Source organism: Ostrinia furnacalis, unplaced genomic scaffold, assembly GCF_004193835.3.
Source record: "Ostrinia furnacalis isolate ACB-3 unplaced genomic scaffold, ASM419383v2 OfSCF3745, whole genome shotgun sequence".
NCBI lineage: Eukaryota > Metazoa > Arthropoda > Insecta > Lepidoptera > Crambidae > Ostrinia > Ostrinia furnacalis.
In genome coordinates, this window is record NW_021133984.1 from 7,927 (window position 1) to 22,389 (window position 14,463).

Genomic DNA, 14,463 nt, shown 5'->3' on the forward strand with positions numbered 1-14,463 from the left:
CCCCCCCCCCTCCCTAGTGTGACGTCACATGCGTTTGCAATTTCACATCGAAAAATTATTAAATTAAGCGCAGTTCCGAAATTAGTTTCATTTCCATTTAAATTAAGTACTTTTTTATGAAATCAACATTATATCAAATATTTGAAACAATTGAAATGTGATGTCACGAAACTTAGGACCCCTCCCACCCCTTGTCACACCATGTCACACTTTGTCGACCCCCTCCCCCCCTCTTTACCCCCCCCCTCCCTAGTGTGACGTCACATGCGTTTGCAATTTCACATCGAAAAATTATTAAATTAAGCGCAGTTCCGAAATTAGTTTCATTTCCATTTAAATTAAGTACTTTTTTATGAAATCAACATTATATCAAATATTTGAAACAATTGAAATGTGATGTCACGAAACTTAGGACCCCTCCCACCCCTTGTCACACCATGTCACACTTTGTCGACCCCCTCCCCCCCTCTTTACGTGTGACGTACTTTATGGATGACCCCTTAGTAATCACCAAGCTCTACTTGCACTTTCATTATCGTTTCTAATTAGACACCGAACTTATAATGTTAAGTGATTCGACATAGTAATATGGAAGGAAGTCCCTTTAACCGGAGCGCGCTCACGCAGCGCAGCCCTCCGCCCACGCCCTCGCAGCGCGCGCCCCCCGCCGCCCCCGCCGCCCCCGNAGTCAACTTCATCAAATCGTTTTTCCATCCGTTAATAGCCCTAGAAAATATCCTCAACTATGCCCAAAAAAAATCTTAGCCTTTTATTTTACTGTTTAGTACCTCAAAAATGAAAAATGAAAACCTCATTTTCGCCATTTTCTCTGATACCCGGCCTTAAGGTACGAATTCGAATGCAGCACGCAGAAGCAGCAGACATGTCGCTGTAATACACGTTTTTCGGAGTAACCCTGCTGGAGTGTGTGAGCTGCTGTTAAAAGAAACCTACTGTGTTGAGACTTAGGCACAAATTCGAATGCAGAACACAGAAGCAGGCTACATGTTTTTCTACGAAATACTCTTACCTAGCTACACGCGTCTGAAAGTTACTAAGAAGCTATAGGTAACTATAATTAATTTGTGACGCGCCCCGCGACGCATCGACAGCCCTAACACCGAGCACGGAGATTTTGACAACCCTACGGCTGCGCGGCCGCACGCCGCACGGACCGAGCTAATATATGAGACGGCGGCGACCGCGTGCGCCTAGCATTCGCTCGGGAGCCATTGCAACAACCAGACGTTCGCGCGCGCGTCTATTGTTCCCTCGGTTGCATTGCACAGAGTCCCTAGCGAATTGCTACCCACACTGTTCCCACTAACTTGGCTTGACTCGATACCTCGTTTACCTCCGCGGAGCCATAAAGCTTCGTGTTGCTGTTGAAACGTTCTATCGTTGATAGCTGCCTATTCTCACCCTTACCGAGTAGTGCATGTGATACTCATCCCGAACCTGCGGTAGCAATCCTGCTGCCACCCATCCCAAACTTCATACCCCCTCGCCACGTAGGTCCGACGCCTTTCCCCTGGTGGTTTCAGCTCGCCTGACGACTTAGGTCTCATGGTTCTAGCGTATGAAATCACGTCCTACCCCCCTAGTTATAAGTATCCACTAACACTCGCTAAACCTCGCACAGGGCGCCGCCCCTCTCGCGGATACGTTAACTAGTTTCGGGACGCGGACCGGGCGCGTCGCTATTCCTCTCATTGCCATTAATTTATAATTGTAAAGTACTTGCTCGTAGTAATAATAAACTTAGAGTCAGTGAAGTTAGAATAAGGAACCATTGTGGAACTAGAAATACAAAGTGTCATTGTGTTATAGATTGTGCGTTTCCTTGGCCAATATCCCTGTAGGCATCCTGGATAGGTACACATCCCTCATCGCAGAAGGCGAACTGGGACTTAGTACTAAACAGCGGGGTGTCAGACTGAGCTAGCTAAGACGCCCCGTTGCAATGGCGCCCAACTAAATAACCCACGGAACCTACAGGGACCACCAGATCGCTAGAGAAGCGAAAGACCACAAGGAACGCAAAACTTCGCATCAAATTGAAAATTACACATGTCAGAACCGACATCTTGGATATATAAACTGAAGAAGACAGAACTTGAGAACGAGTGCAAAAGTAGAAACATAAAAACGGAGAACAGAACCGTACAAGAACTGAGACAGAACCTCACAGAAGTACTCAGAACCAAGCAATCCCGTCAACCAATCCAGTCCGCCAATAAATCCGCCGAAGACAGTGAGTCAGAAACCGATTTCGAAGACACAGAGATGCACCAAGAACCAAACATGTCGTACACCATAGATCAGACTGAAAGCATAACGGCAAGATGGAACATAAGTTTTGACACATGCAACGACTCAGTGGAGTTTTTAGAGCAACTGGACGAACTAATGTCATCGGGCGAGGTCAAGCCAGATAAAGTGCTCAAAGTGCTACCCAGATTCCTGAAAGGAAAGGCCGTACTGTGGTATAGAAATAATAAAAACTCGTTCACTACATGGAACGAATTCATAGAACTCTTCACGTTGACATTTGTGAGCCGTGACAGTGACCTGTTAGCTAAAATAGTGAACTATAGGCAACATTACAAGCATTCGCTAGGGACTCTGTGCAATGCAACCGAGGGAACAATAGACGCGCGCGCGAACGTCTGGTTGTTGCAATGGCTCCCGAGCGAATGCTAGGCGCCCGCGGTCGCCGCCGTCTCATATATTAGCTCGGTCCGTGCGGCGTGCGGCCGCGCAGCCGTAGGGTTGTCAAAATCTCCGTGCTCGGTGCTAGGGCTGTCGATGCGTCGCGGGGCGCGTCACAAATTCATTAGAAACATTACCAATGATAAGATATTTCCAATTCGTTTTGAATAGTTTCCACTGAATGATACAATAAGTTTGGCTATAAATGAAACACAAGAAAACGCTCTATTCATTGCAATATTAACTATGTATTCAGCTATGTAGTTTCAACACTCCGTGGGCCATTCTGAATAGTTTTCGATGACAATATTTTCTCAAGCATATCATTAACTTTCTGTTGCGTCTTCAAGAAGTTTTTGAAATGTGTGTCGTCGAATCTGGGGTCCTTCATATTTAGGGGCTGCTGCTGTCTGGAAGCCACGGATAGTTTGTCACGGCAATTTTTGCCTTCACTTCTAGAATCACCCTGCCAATCGTCAACTCTTTCTAATTTCTCGTGGAAGCGTGTAGGATCCCGGTGACGAGGACTAAGAAGTCCATAGCTGACATTATCAAGATATTTTTTATCATTGCCATAATCTTTTGCGTTTTCATTTAATTTCATGTTTATGACATCATCGTATGGCGATTTATATGGCATTCTGTGATTGTTCTCGCGATTGCTATATTTTGTGCCTTCATAATATCTGTCATCTGATGGTTTTGTTTCATATTTGAATACAGTGGGTCTACTATCTTTCTGAGATGTTCGCTCGGTTTGTGTTGCGTCGTCTTTGGGAGGAATTTTGAAATCTTGTGTTCTGCCGCTCTTGTAAAGTCGTTGGTCTGAAGACTTGGTATCATCTTTATATGGATACTTAAATTCTCGTGATCTTTCATCTCGGTAACGGGCTTGATCCAACGTTCTTGTTACTTCGTCTCTAAATTTCTTATCAAATTCACGTAATCTGCTCTCTTTATTCGGCCATCGATCTTTTGGCTTTCCTTCTTTGTACCTTTCGTGTGTCGGGGGATTTGAATAATTTTTGTGTCTTTCTTTACTTTTTGTCCAATCTTTGTGTTCGTATTGATCCACCCATTTGTCTATGTGGTGCTTGCGTGTCACTAAAGGATGTGCGGTGGTCACAACTATATTCTGATGTATAATTTTTAGAGGTTTTTCTATAGGAATCCCCAGAGGCGCAATTTCATCAGAGTTTGTTTGTATTGTTATTGGTTTGGCTCGCATTACCTGAAAAGTTTGAGGCGTAATAGCCAAAGAATTTTGGACAAATTTAGCTCTTTGGATTTGTATGTTTTGAACTCTGGGTCTTTGTATACCGAATGGGTTAAACAAACCAGGTGTAATTTCCGGTGGTTTTAGTCTATATGGGTCGATCGCCACTTTAGGGGGAATTCGATGTATAAAATTAAATGGATTTCTAGGTTTCTGACGTGTCACATTTGCTAGTAACGTGTTAATATTTGATGGTACTTCTATTCTCTCATTTATTGTTTTGAACTGTTCAAAGAGTTCCATGAATTTTGTTATCACCTGATTTGCTTCTTGAGTCTTGTTGTTCTGGGGTGGAATTTTACTTGTAGTTTCTGGAAAGAGTTACGATTATGACATTAAACTCTTTGCTTTTTATTGCTTTTAAAATATATAAAAAAACGTGTTTTAAATGATTTTGACTATACATACCTGTCGTTAGCTTGGTTGTACTGGATATTTTTGGAGATGTTGGCGCCGAAATAACTGTTGTAGGTCCAACAGATACTCTAGAGGGCGTGGATGTTATTTCTTGTCGTAGATCTTTTAAAACTATAGCTTTAACATTCTCAGCTATTTCTTTAATATCATCCTTTGTTATAATCTTGACACTATCATTTCTTCTCATATTATTGTCATTTACTGTAACTCTTGCACTAGGAGTATGTGTAGGCTCAGACGTATCTTTATATCTTTCTGTTAATTGATACTTTTGTGCAATATCTCTAGGTAAATGTTGCCTATTTCGGGTGGGAAAAGTAGCGATATTTTTTGGAAAATCAATTGGAAGTAGGCGACTGTTAGTTTCTTTTATATCATTGTTTTCTATCCTTCTCTCTCGGTTGTCATATTGTTTGATTCTTTCATCTAAAATTCTAGATTTAATTGGTATTCCATTTTTGACAAAATAATAACCATCTGGCTGAAGGTCGTTGATGATTTCAACTTCACTTTCTGGAAAATTGTTGCTGTTGCCGAGCGTTCCACGTTGAGGGTATAGCTGCAATAACTTTTCTATTTGATCGGAAAGCTTTTTCAAGTCAACTGAGGATGTTGTAGGTTTTTCCGTGGTTGGTTTTGCGCTTCTATTAATTATATCTTCTAGTAATTTATCAATGTATTCGGCTTGTTTGGACATACCTGTTTTTCTGTCTTTTTTCATAAACTTTTGTTCAGGGATATCTCTATCAAAAACTGGGCTAGAATTCGATTTTGGTTTCGTAATTTTGGTTTCAATATAATTGTCAGGAGAATTTGTAGTAAACATTTTCCAAAAATTTATAATGTTCGCAAGTTTAGGACTTTGTTTAATATCAAACTTTTCACTTTTTTCTATTTCCAATGGAACATTTAATAAGTCCGTGTTTCTATTCTGAATATTCTCCACGTTTTGCACTTTTGGCTCATATTTCACTTCGTTGATGTTTAAAAATGATTTGTTTTCAATAGCTTTAATAGTTTGGATATCCACAAGATCGGTCAAAATCATTGCACTTTTTATAAGTTTGTTTACTTCTTTTTCTTCTGAGAAAAAAAGAATAATGTTTAAAGTTATTTAACAACTAAACTAATAACTGGCTTAAATAAAACAATTGATAAGAAGTAAAAATAATGCTTAACTTACTGTCCAACTTAACTGTAGTTGTTTTGTTTTTCACTTCATCATCCTTAGTATTAACTTTTCTCGTACCATTATCTTTATTAGATTGAAAGTCAAGACACTGTCGTTTCAAGCTTCTGCAGAAAAATTAACAAACGCATTAAACATTGCCCTTGCTAATCTAATAATGCAACAATATGTAGTTTTTTACGACAATAATGTACTCAGTGAGATTTCCAACAATAAAGGCTGCACTGGAATTTAATATTCAAAGATGTTGTGATGTATATTTCGCTTCAAAATTGCACTGATTACTGTGTCAAATCCCACACACTCTTCTAATGAAACGTGTCGTACGTTTAACTAGTAGCTAACTAGCTATAGAATTATGGGAAAGATAAGAAACCAAACGTACTCACTCGCGGTCCATATCATCGATGTTTACATTGTGGCGCTGCAACTTCCTCAGCATGTTTACGTCCAAGTCCTCCCTTTGCATTCCGCTCAGCCACAGAACGCATATCAGATCTGAAAATGTTGCAAATTATCACGAATATCCAGGGCTTAATCACTGAAATATACACTTTTGTCGCGCATTATTGGCCTGTTTAGAAAACTGATTACGTAAAAACGGATTTTGATCTGAACGGTTTGGAGGGTGATTCTAAAGTCAAAAGCTGATGACGAATCCTACTCAAAGGTAAAAAGGAGTTTTGCCTTGGACACAAATCCAGAGTTTTGGAGTGTCTTGCAGCGGGACGTATAACGCTTATATTATATTAAAGGAACCTTTTATCTGGACTTTGCGCGGTGAGCCCTGACCGATAACTGCAGGAGGGAACGTACATGAGATGGCGACCGCCGTGAGCACAGCCCGACACAACATGTCGGCTCGATATCGCCGGCGACGCCGCCGGCCTGATTGTTTTGCACTTTGCATGCGCATACGCCGTTTGCTTTTTTTTGTCACGCGAGCGCTTGTAGATTCTCCCTGTCAAATTCTGAATCTACGTCACGTTATATTAATTTATGGAATAAACAAGAAAACTAAAAGTTTAAAATTTCTGTTTAGTACAAAAGGTTTCGAGATCTAAAAAACGCCAAACCTAAAACATCAAAATATCATTTTCTGAAATGCAATTTAAAATAATACTGGCCATAAAAATTAGCATTTATTTGCTTATAAATAAACAGTCAGAATTCGTCACGTCATGACTTCATAGGCCTTACAACTGTAGGAAAGTATCCAATCCTAGGATGTTCAATACCCCATTTCTGTAACTAATTTGTTATACTTTCATTCCAGGCCCGTTTCTTGCTGTCCAAGGTGAACCCGTCGCAGACTCACAACAACATGTACGCCTATGGAGGGGTCAGTATACTGTCATTTATACAACTGATAATAAATCATTCATACTTGATGTGACACCAGCTAGTGCGCTTTTGTAGAGCGCTAACTAATGTAACAATTTGTGCATGTAGTCTTTCATTTTTATTCAGTTTTATGGCCGATTTTTAATCGCTGGATACTTTTACCTGAAGAGTTAAACGTTTTGTCAAAATTCGTTTATAAAAAATCTGAATATTGTAATAAATGAATAAATAAATAAATATGTAAAAGTTACCTGAAGATTAGAATCGGACGTTAATTTATTCTACGAAGTTGTGCAGCTATGAAGTTTTTTGATAGAAAGTTTTTTGATTTATCTTTTTAAGTTTCTGATTGTATTTGGCATGAACTGATTAGGATTTTAAAGTTTCGAGTGAATGTTCGATGCATGTTTAATTTTCCCTTTTTTGATGACCGATGACAGCATGGTTTGACCTGTTTTCTTTTGTTTCATCATTGTTTCGGCGATTGCAGGCGATGCCGATCCCATCAGCGGTAGTGTTTTTTATTTTTTTATTCAAAATTGGGTTTTGTGGTTTCTAACATTGTCTACTAATTTTCAATGTTTCCATTACTTTTAAATTAAGATAAGAACACAGCTTTATATTGCTATATATTTTTAAATTACACTTAAAAAACGAAAATTAATGAAGCTTAAATATTTTTATCAAGGGTTTAAATTAATATTTTTAAAAAGGGTTTAATTTGTAAAAATGCTATATTTTTACCAAAAGGGAAGAAAATTGTAAAGTCATTATATTTATGTATATTTGTATTGCAATAATATTTATTTATAAAAAAAATAAGGGGATAAAGCGGTTATATTTTATTTGTATGTACTTTGTGTTCGTAAGTTTGTCTTTGACATAAGGACGCTTATATTCAAATCTTGACGGCTGCTCAAGTTTTAAGCGTCCTTTGTTCACTGAAAAATATTTTTTTCGAACTTGTTTCCTAATTTGTTACTCAGCATCTATTGTAATCGCTTTCAGTTTATCATAAACTGTACTAGAGACAGCGGCACATCAAGCTGCACATTGTGACATCTTAATGTAGTTGTAATAAGCGCTATTTTGCGACTAAATAGTCTGACATCTATTTAGTTTGTATAACAGTCGACAAGTACATCAGACTTAAATTTTTCGTTGCAAAATCGCTCTTATTTGAACTAAATAAGATGCTACAGTTCCTAGGTTTATGCTACCAGTACAAATATTGACAAAGGAAAGTGATCTCAATAGGCGTTGAAATAAGGGCTTTATTAAAACGATATTTCTGTACAGGACGGTGGCGCCCCAGTGCTGACGGATGACGTTTCGCTGCAAGTGTTCATGGAACATCTGAAGAAGTTGGCGGTATCTTCCACCGCGTAAACGACTTTCGCCCTTCAGTACTTGTGTTTAGTTCGACTTTTGTTTAAAATTTTATTCTATACATGTACGATACTTACTCGTCTACAAAACGATTATTTTATATTATCTGTTTGAAATGGATTCAAAATTGACCATGCCAGTCGAATCAACATTTATCCGAGTTGATAAAAATAATTTTAAAAGGAAAGATTTTTTATATCAATGGTGGATTGGCTGACACAGTATCAGGAGTTAGCACAAAATTATAATCTGAATGTTTATAATACTGATTGTGTTATTCCTAAAGCGAGTTTAGATACAAATTAGTAATGTTAGATTATGAATTATTTTTTATCAATAGTCGAACATACATTCGTATTGAGGTCGAGGTCCGTCGTGTCGCTATTTAAGTTATAATGTTATATTTTCTACAAAATATTATGTAAATTAAAATGGCATTAAATTGTTTAATTCTAAACATTGTTTATTCCTAAATGAAACATATTTTTATTATTGTTTTTTAATGTATTACTGTAATTTATAGATCTTAGAATCAAAATTTAAGGATTTGGTCAATTGAAACTCTTGTTTATCTTGTAAAAATATTTATAATTGGTTTAATATAATCTACAAAGTATTACATCAAATAAATACAGCTACACAATATCTAATTACCACAGCTTATCATTTTATTATCTTTGCAATATCTATGTTTTGGTAACAACTCACTAATTTGCTTACTTAATATAATTTCGGAATAATTTATGTCTAGACTCGGTGGCAGATTTAAATAACAACGTATGTAAGCAATACATACAGATATGTATTGAATAAGTACCTATCGCCTCCCATTATGAGTTGGAAAACATAAAAAAAACTAAATAAGTGTAAAACAGGTTATAATTATTATTATTTACTTAAATATGTCGCCGAGCATACATTGACCATGTAGTTAGATCAAGAGAGAGCCTTAATAGTACACAATTATACAAGTATCTATACAAAACAGCACTAAAATCCCTCTAAGTACAAACATACAACCAGATTTAGATAATGAGTGACAAAGTAAACAAATGCTTTAATATTATTTCATATAGTAAGCAGTGAGGACAAACAGTGCTAATTCACTATAGTTTTCTTATCCTCTTACACAAATGTCTTTATCAAAAATCCTCTATTAAAGATGTAAACAACTATAGCATGTTCTGCTTATCCTCTATTGCTACCATAATTAAATGCTAATTTTAGGTACACAACATTTAACATTTTAGCTAATTCAAAAGTTAAACTAAACCCCATTAATCTCTTTAATATTTAACTTAAAAATATACATCAAGTTAGCTAACATCAAAATATTTAATAAGAGAAAATTATAATCCCTAGAACTAATGAATATTGTATAATAGAATTAGAATAGTACACATTAAACAACACTATGCCTTTGCTGTCTGGCCAAAATCTAAGAAATTTTATAAATAAATAAATAAATAGTTATAGAACTTCTGTCCTAGAATACAATACATGTCCCAACATATAAATACAAATCCAACAAGTGTTTTGGGACCAATAGAATAATTTAAAACTAGCACCTGCAGATATTGTAAACATTCATACATATAAAATTCGTTTACACAGATAATTTGTTTTACACAGTGAAGTCACCTCAAATTGAAATGCAGTTACAATATCCACAGGTGCATTTTACACAACATTTATTAGTACAGGGAAAAGTTATTTAGCTAAAGCATACACAAATCATACTAAGTTTTAGTATTAGTCCTTCGAAGCGAACTCATTTCTTAGTGAGAAGCCCATAGACGATGAGAGCGAGCACTATAGTGAGGACATACTTCACGTACACGGTTCATGACTGTGGAGGTCAGTTGAGGAAGCGGATGGACATCTTCTGCTCGACGTCAGTGCGCTCAAGTGCATGGCAGAACTCGTCGAAGCAGATCATCTGGTCGTTGTTGGTGTCCGCTTCCAGGATCGTTCGTTCGGCGATGCTTATCAGTTGATCTTCACTGAGGGAAAAAAAGGTTTGTATTAAGGGTTTGGAAATTAAGGGATTGATGTAAAAGACCTAGTTACGCAATCCTTAGCCTCAAATAAGAATGGTTGGAAAAAGGTTCTTACCTAATATTAGCACCAACCATCATGTGGAGGATGGCTAGCAGTTCATCTCTTGAGATCTTTCCGTCATTGTCCAAATCATACATGGAGAATGCAACTGAAAAAAGACAAATAAGTATTCCATAAACATCAAAAAAAACTAGATATCTTGCAAATTAGTGAAAAATAACTCTGAATAATGAAATTTATAAGTAGAATGTTACCTTCAATAGTAACAAAAACTTTGAAATACTTGAAAATTCCAGCCTACAAATGATATTGTTTTACATTAGCATAAAGTTAGATCTGCTAATTTATTATTATGCCTATTCAGATTTCTTCATATGACTGAGTCCAAAACCTTTCCAGTTTCCATCAAGCTAATTTGTAGTTTTATTTAAAAAACCAGGAAAATCTTGACCACAAAACACAAAATTAGATACTCACATCTCAGTTTCTCCTCCCTACTATTCAATTTGTTTTCCCTGTTCTTCCTGATTGGCCTAAAGTGAGCCAGCACTCTCATGAACTGCAGGAAATTGACACGGTCATCGTGGCTCTCCGCAAAGAAAGAGTGGACGATCCTCTCACTCAACGGATTGATGGCCAGCTCAGGAATCCTCAGGAAGTCATCCCGGGAGAGCGTACCGCAGTCATTCTTGTCCAGGGATGTGAAACGGGAGTATAATCGCTCAATTTGGTTCGGTGTGACTGTGGATAAATGACATTCATTTTATAAATTTATTAAGTATCTTACTAGATTATTAATAGAATAAATTAAAATAATGCATATAAATTACATCATTCAGTAATGATAGAGCAGCTAGTAAAGGACTAAACTACATGTAATTTAGGTGGGCCAAGGTATATTTGTGTGAAATAGAGGCTGAATGATGACATTTTAAGCCTTGAAAATTTTTAAAAACTGTTTTGTCATCATAACCAATCTTAAAATGTATAATGCCTAGGAACTTTACTTTTATTCAAGCATATTTCATCATGCAATAGAGTCTTGAGCTTTAGAGTCATGCTATTACGAAAATAAATACTCACATCCAGTTTCCTCCTGAATTTGAGCTATTTCTTCTTCACGTAACAACAGTGATGATTTGTTACCCATTTTGAAGAGTCACTGCAGTCTTTAACCTTGGTACAAAGATCGCGGCCTTCTGACCACTGTGTGCCCGATAAAGCGCGTGTAGAATCTCCGCATATGCGGAATAAATAGTAATTAGTCACACACAACTACAACACACCTAAATTTTAATAAGGTTATGGCAATATTTAAGTATTAGCGTGTACAACTCCTCTTTTTAAGAGATAAGGAAATACCTAATTTTATACAGCGAAGGTATTGCAATTAATCCGTTTTTATCAATTTATTTCGATTAATTCTGCTTGTTTTGTTTGATAAAAACGGACGATTTATTACGCTGACTGCTGGCTGGCTGACTTCTGTCAATGTCAGTTGGTGGCAGTGTTGCCAACCCAAATTTTAGAAAATTGGTAGATTATGTGCCTATTGTTGGTAGAAGTTGGTAGAATGTAAAATGCAAAATTGGTAGATCTACCACCTCAACTTAGAAAAAAAATTAAGATTAAAAATACATGGTCTGTTCGTAAAATATTAATTAGCGGTTGCATGGCGTGTATTTCTTTTTAATAATGGATATCAAACAATGGGCAGCCTAGTGAAGAACATTTAAAATTATTTAGTAAAAATAAAAATAATAAAAATATTATTTTTATTAAATAATTTTCAAACAATGGGCAGCCTAGTGAAGAACATTTAAAATTATTTAATAAAAATAAAAATAATATTATTTTTATTAAATAATTTTAAATGTTCTTCACTAGGCTGTCCATTGTTTGATATCCATTATTAAAAAGAAATACACGCCACGCAACCGCTAATTAATGCAAGCACCGTTTAAACGGAGTTTTAGAGGAGCAAAGAAAATATTAATTAAAATCACTCTATTTCGCAACATAGCAAGCTTAACACACACACAATCCAAATCCAAACGACACGCAGATCATAACAGATGAGAGAAAAATAAATAATTACCACAGAATTTTTTATAAACTTGGCTTCACACGTTTGGGCCACAGACTAAGTAGTAAGAAGAGAACAGGGTGGCTAANCGAACAAAACTCCGATGAACCAGAACAGCAGCAGGTACGAAGGAATGAACTTGAATTTGACTCGACTCTTCAATACTTTAATAGGGCCACAGAACTCATAAACAATGGCTAAGAAAACAATAATGCATTCAATTCAACCTAACAAAAACAACACCGGCCATTTTGGAGGAAAAACAAAGTTGCCATATGTTAAATAGTAATTTCTACTACTCTATTATGTAAATTATAACAAAAATGTCAATGTTCAGTTTTAAATTAAAACAAATTAATTTCATTTAAAAAAAGTTTTCACATTGTAATTAACAATATTCTCAAATATATTTTAATTAAGAAAAAAATGAAAATATGAAGGAAACAGGAGCAGCGACATCTAGAGCGTTTTAGGGTAGTTAAAAAGTATTTGAATTTATTCACCGATGTCGCTGTTTGGAAGCAAGTTTCACTTCGATGACCGTTGTATGGAAGTTTCTTCACCCTAAATGGTGGTCAGCTGGTTGAGTTTTTCTTAGAAAATAAGGCACTGACAACTAGAACTATACAGATCAAGATGCAAGATGATGAATGATTTCACAAAGTATATTATTTGAAATTGGAAACGGTTTTCTTTACAAAAATGTAAGTAATTGTTTAGAATTGTATTCAAAATCTGGATAAAACTACCTGCAATTACATTTTCATTAAATATTTTTTTCAGAGTGCAGTTTTTCAGTTACCTAGCAACAAGTGAGTGACTGAAAAAACTGTTTCAGTAAATTTTTGTGTCAATCAATTTAATCGACGTGGCGTGTTGTTATTTACCTTCTTACCCTAAAATTTAGTCTTTTTACGTTACGTAGCTAACTATCAAATTGAAACAATGAGCTCTATTCTAAAACCGGTATCTGAAACATTTTCTGAGAAGAAGTCAGGCGAGATCGAGCCATTAGATCCACTTTTAGAAGTAAATGAAAATGTTCCAAGCGAGATCTTTGAGAGGCCATTCCAAGAAGCAGAATATGAGGAAATATCTCCACGTATCTTCGGTTTGAAAGACATCAGCGAACCACTAAGTATACCATCATTGAATAACGCTATTTATGAGCTTGGAGTTGTAAACCTTTGCTGGCCAGAAATCAGTGAACCTGTATTTGAGACACGTACAAGTTTTCCCAAATCTTACTACACGAACAGCACAAAAGAACGCCTTCTTCTTGCCTACGCTGAAAACTTTCGACGTCAGTTTAGTTTTTATTACAAAGACAAACTACGGAAGCCTCTATTACTACAAGTTCCTAATGAATGTGGTTTGCAGGTAGATGCACTTTTCATAAAAGTACTTTCACTACTATTCGCTAGATGGCGTTAGCATACATATTTGTTAATATAATGAAACGTAACTGTAATCCTGTATGGGTTATAATAATTTAAAAACCTTAATATTTTAATACAGAAAATGGTGTGCACTTCAATCAGACCTACGAAACTATGTTACGCTGACACAAATACTTGGCAAGGGATTGCATCGCTGGTTGCTGACTACTTTGATTATGAGCCCCTGACGAAACCAATGCTGCATGTGAGTACTTAGAATAAGTTTTTAATTTTATTAATGACGAAGTATAAGACTATGTAATAAGTACTTTCATCGGTTGTGCTTTTTAAATTTCGCACAGAAAACTTTGACTTATCCACTCATTGATAGATGTCGCTACGGGTAGGGAAATTTACGATATCGTTTCTAAGAAAGCCTAAATGAGTAAGAGTGCCAAAAAAGTCTATAGGTACCATCTCTTTATTAGGAATTTTAAGATTCAATAACCTATTTCTAAGTGGCAGATAATTAATTAATGATACTCTCTATAATTAATGACATCAAACATTGCTAACTCTAATAAGTAGGCTTGTTTGTACAGATTTGTAT

At 36.2% G+C, this 14,463-nt stretch overlaps 4 protein-coding genes and 1 long non-coding RNA gene across 5 annotated transcripts; 2 read left to right on the top strand and 3 right to left on the bottom strand.

Annotated features, from left to right (window-relative positions):
• Positions 1-2,968: 2,968 nt before the first annotated feature.
• On the bottom strand, positions 2,969-5,450 carry LOC114358139 (uncharacterized). Its single transcript, XM_028312021.1, has 2 exons — positions 4,397-5,450; positions 2,969-4,299 (listed from the first exon to the last, which is right to left on the bottom strand). The coding sequence occupies exons 1-2, from the start codon at positions 5,229-5,231 to the stop codon at positions 2,969-2,971; spliced, it is 2,166 nt and encodes a 721-aa protein (XP_028167822.1). The 5' UTR covers positions 5,232-5,450.
• Positions 5,451-5,515: 65 nt separating this feature from the next.
• Positions 5,516-6,651, bottom strand: LOC114358140 (uncharacterized). Its single transcript, XM_028312022.1, has 4 exons — positions 6,354-6,651; positions 5,984-6,092; positions 5,589-5,701; positions 5,516-5,538 (listed from the first exon to the last, which is right to left on the bottom strand). Exons 1-4 carry the CDS (start codon positions 6,508-6,510, stop codon positions 5,516-5,518), a joined length of 402 nt encoding a protein of 133 aa, XP_028167823.1. The 5' UTR covers positions 6,511-6,651.
• Positions 6,652-6,843: 192 nt separating this feature from the next.
• LOC114358158 (uncharacterized) lies at positions 6,844-8,505 on the top strand. Its single transcript, XR_003656360.1, has 3 exons — positions 6,844-6,936; positions 7,429-7,449; positions 8,238-8,505. It is a non-coding gene; the product is annotated as an uncharacterized LOC114358158 (long non-coding RNA).
• A 106-nt stretch (positions 8,506-8,611) lies between these two features.
• On the bottom strand, positions 8,612-11,881 carry elm (calcineurin like EF-hand protein 1 elm). Its single transcript, XM_028312040.1, has 4 exons — positions 11,472-11,881; positions 10,866-11,129; positions 10,443-10,536; positions 8,612-10,330 (listed from the first exon to the last, which is right to left on the bottom strand). Exons 1-4 carry the CDS (start codon positions 11,536-11,538, stop codon positions 10,186-10,188), a joined length of 570 nt encoding a protein of 189 aa, XP_028167841.1. The 5' UTR covers positions 11,539-11,881; the 3' UTR covers positions 8,612-10,185.
• Positions 11,882-13,299: 1,418 nt separating this feature from the next.
• On the top strand, positions 13,300-14,130 carry LOC114358166 (coiled-coil domain-containing protein lobo-like). Its single transcript, XM_028312049.1, has 2 exons — positions 13,300-13,854; positions 13,993-14,130. Exons 1-2 carry the CDS (start codon positions 13,420-13,422, stop codon positions 14,128-14,130), a joined length of 573 nt encoding a protein of 190 aa, XP_028167850.1. The 5' UTR covers positions 13,300-13,419.
• Positions 14,131-14,463: the final 333 nt, after the last annotated feature.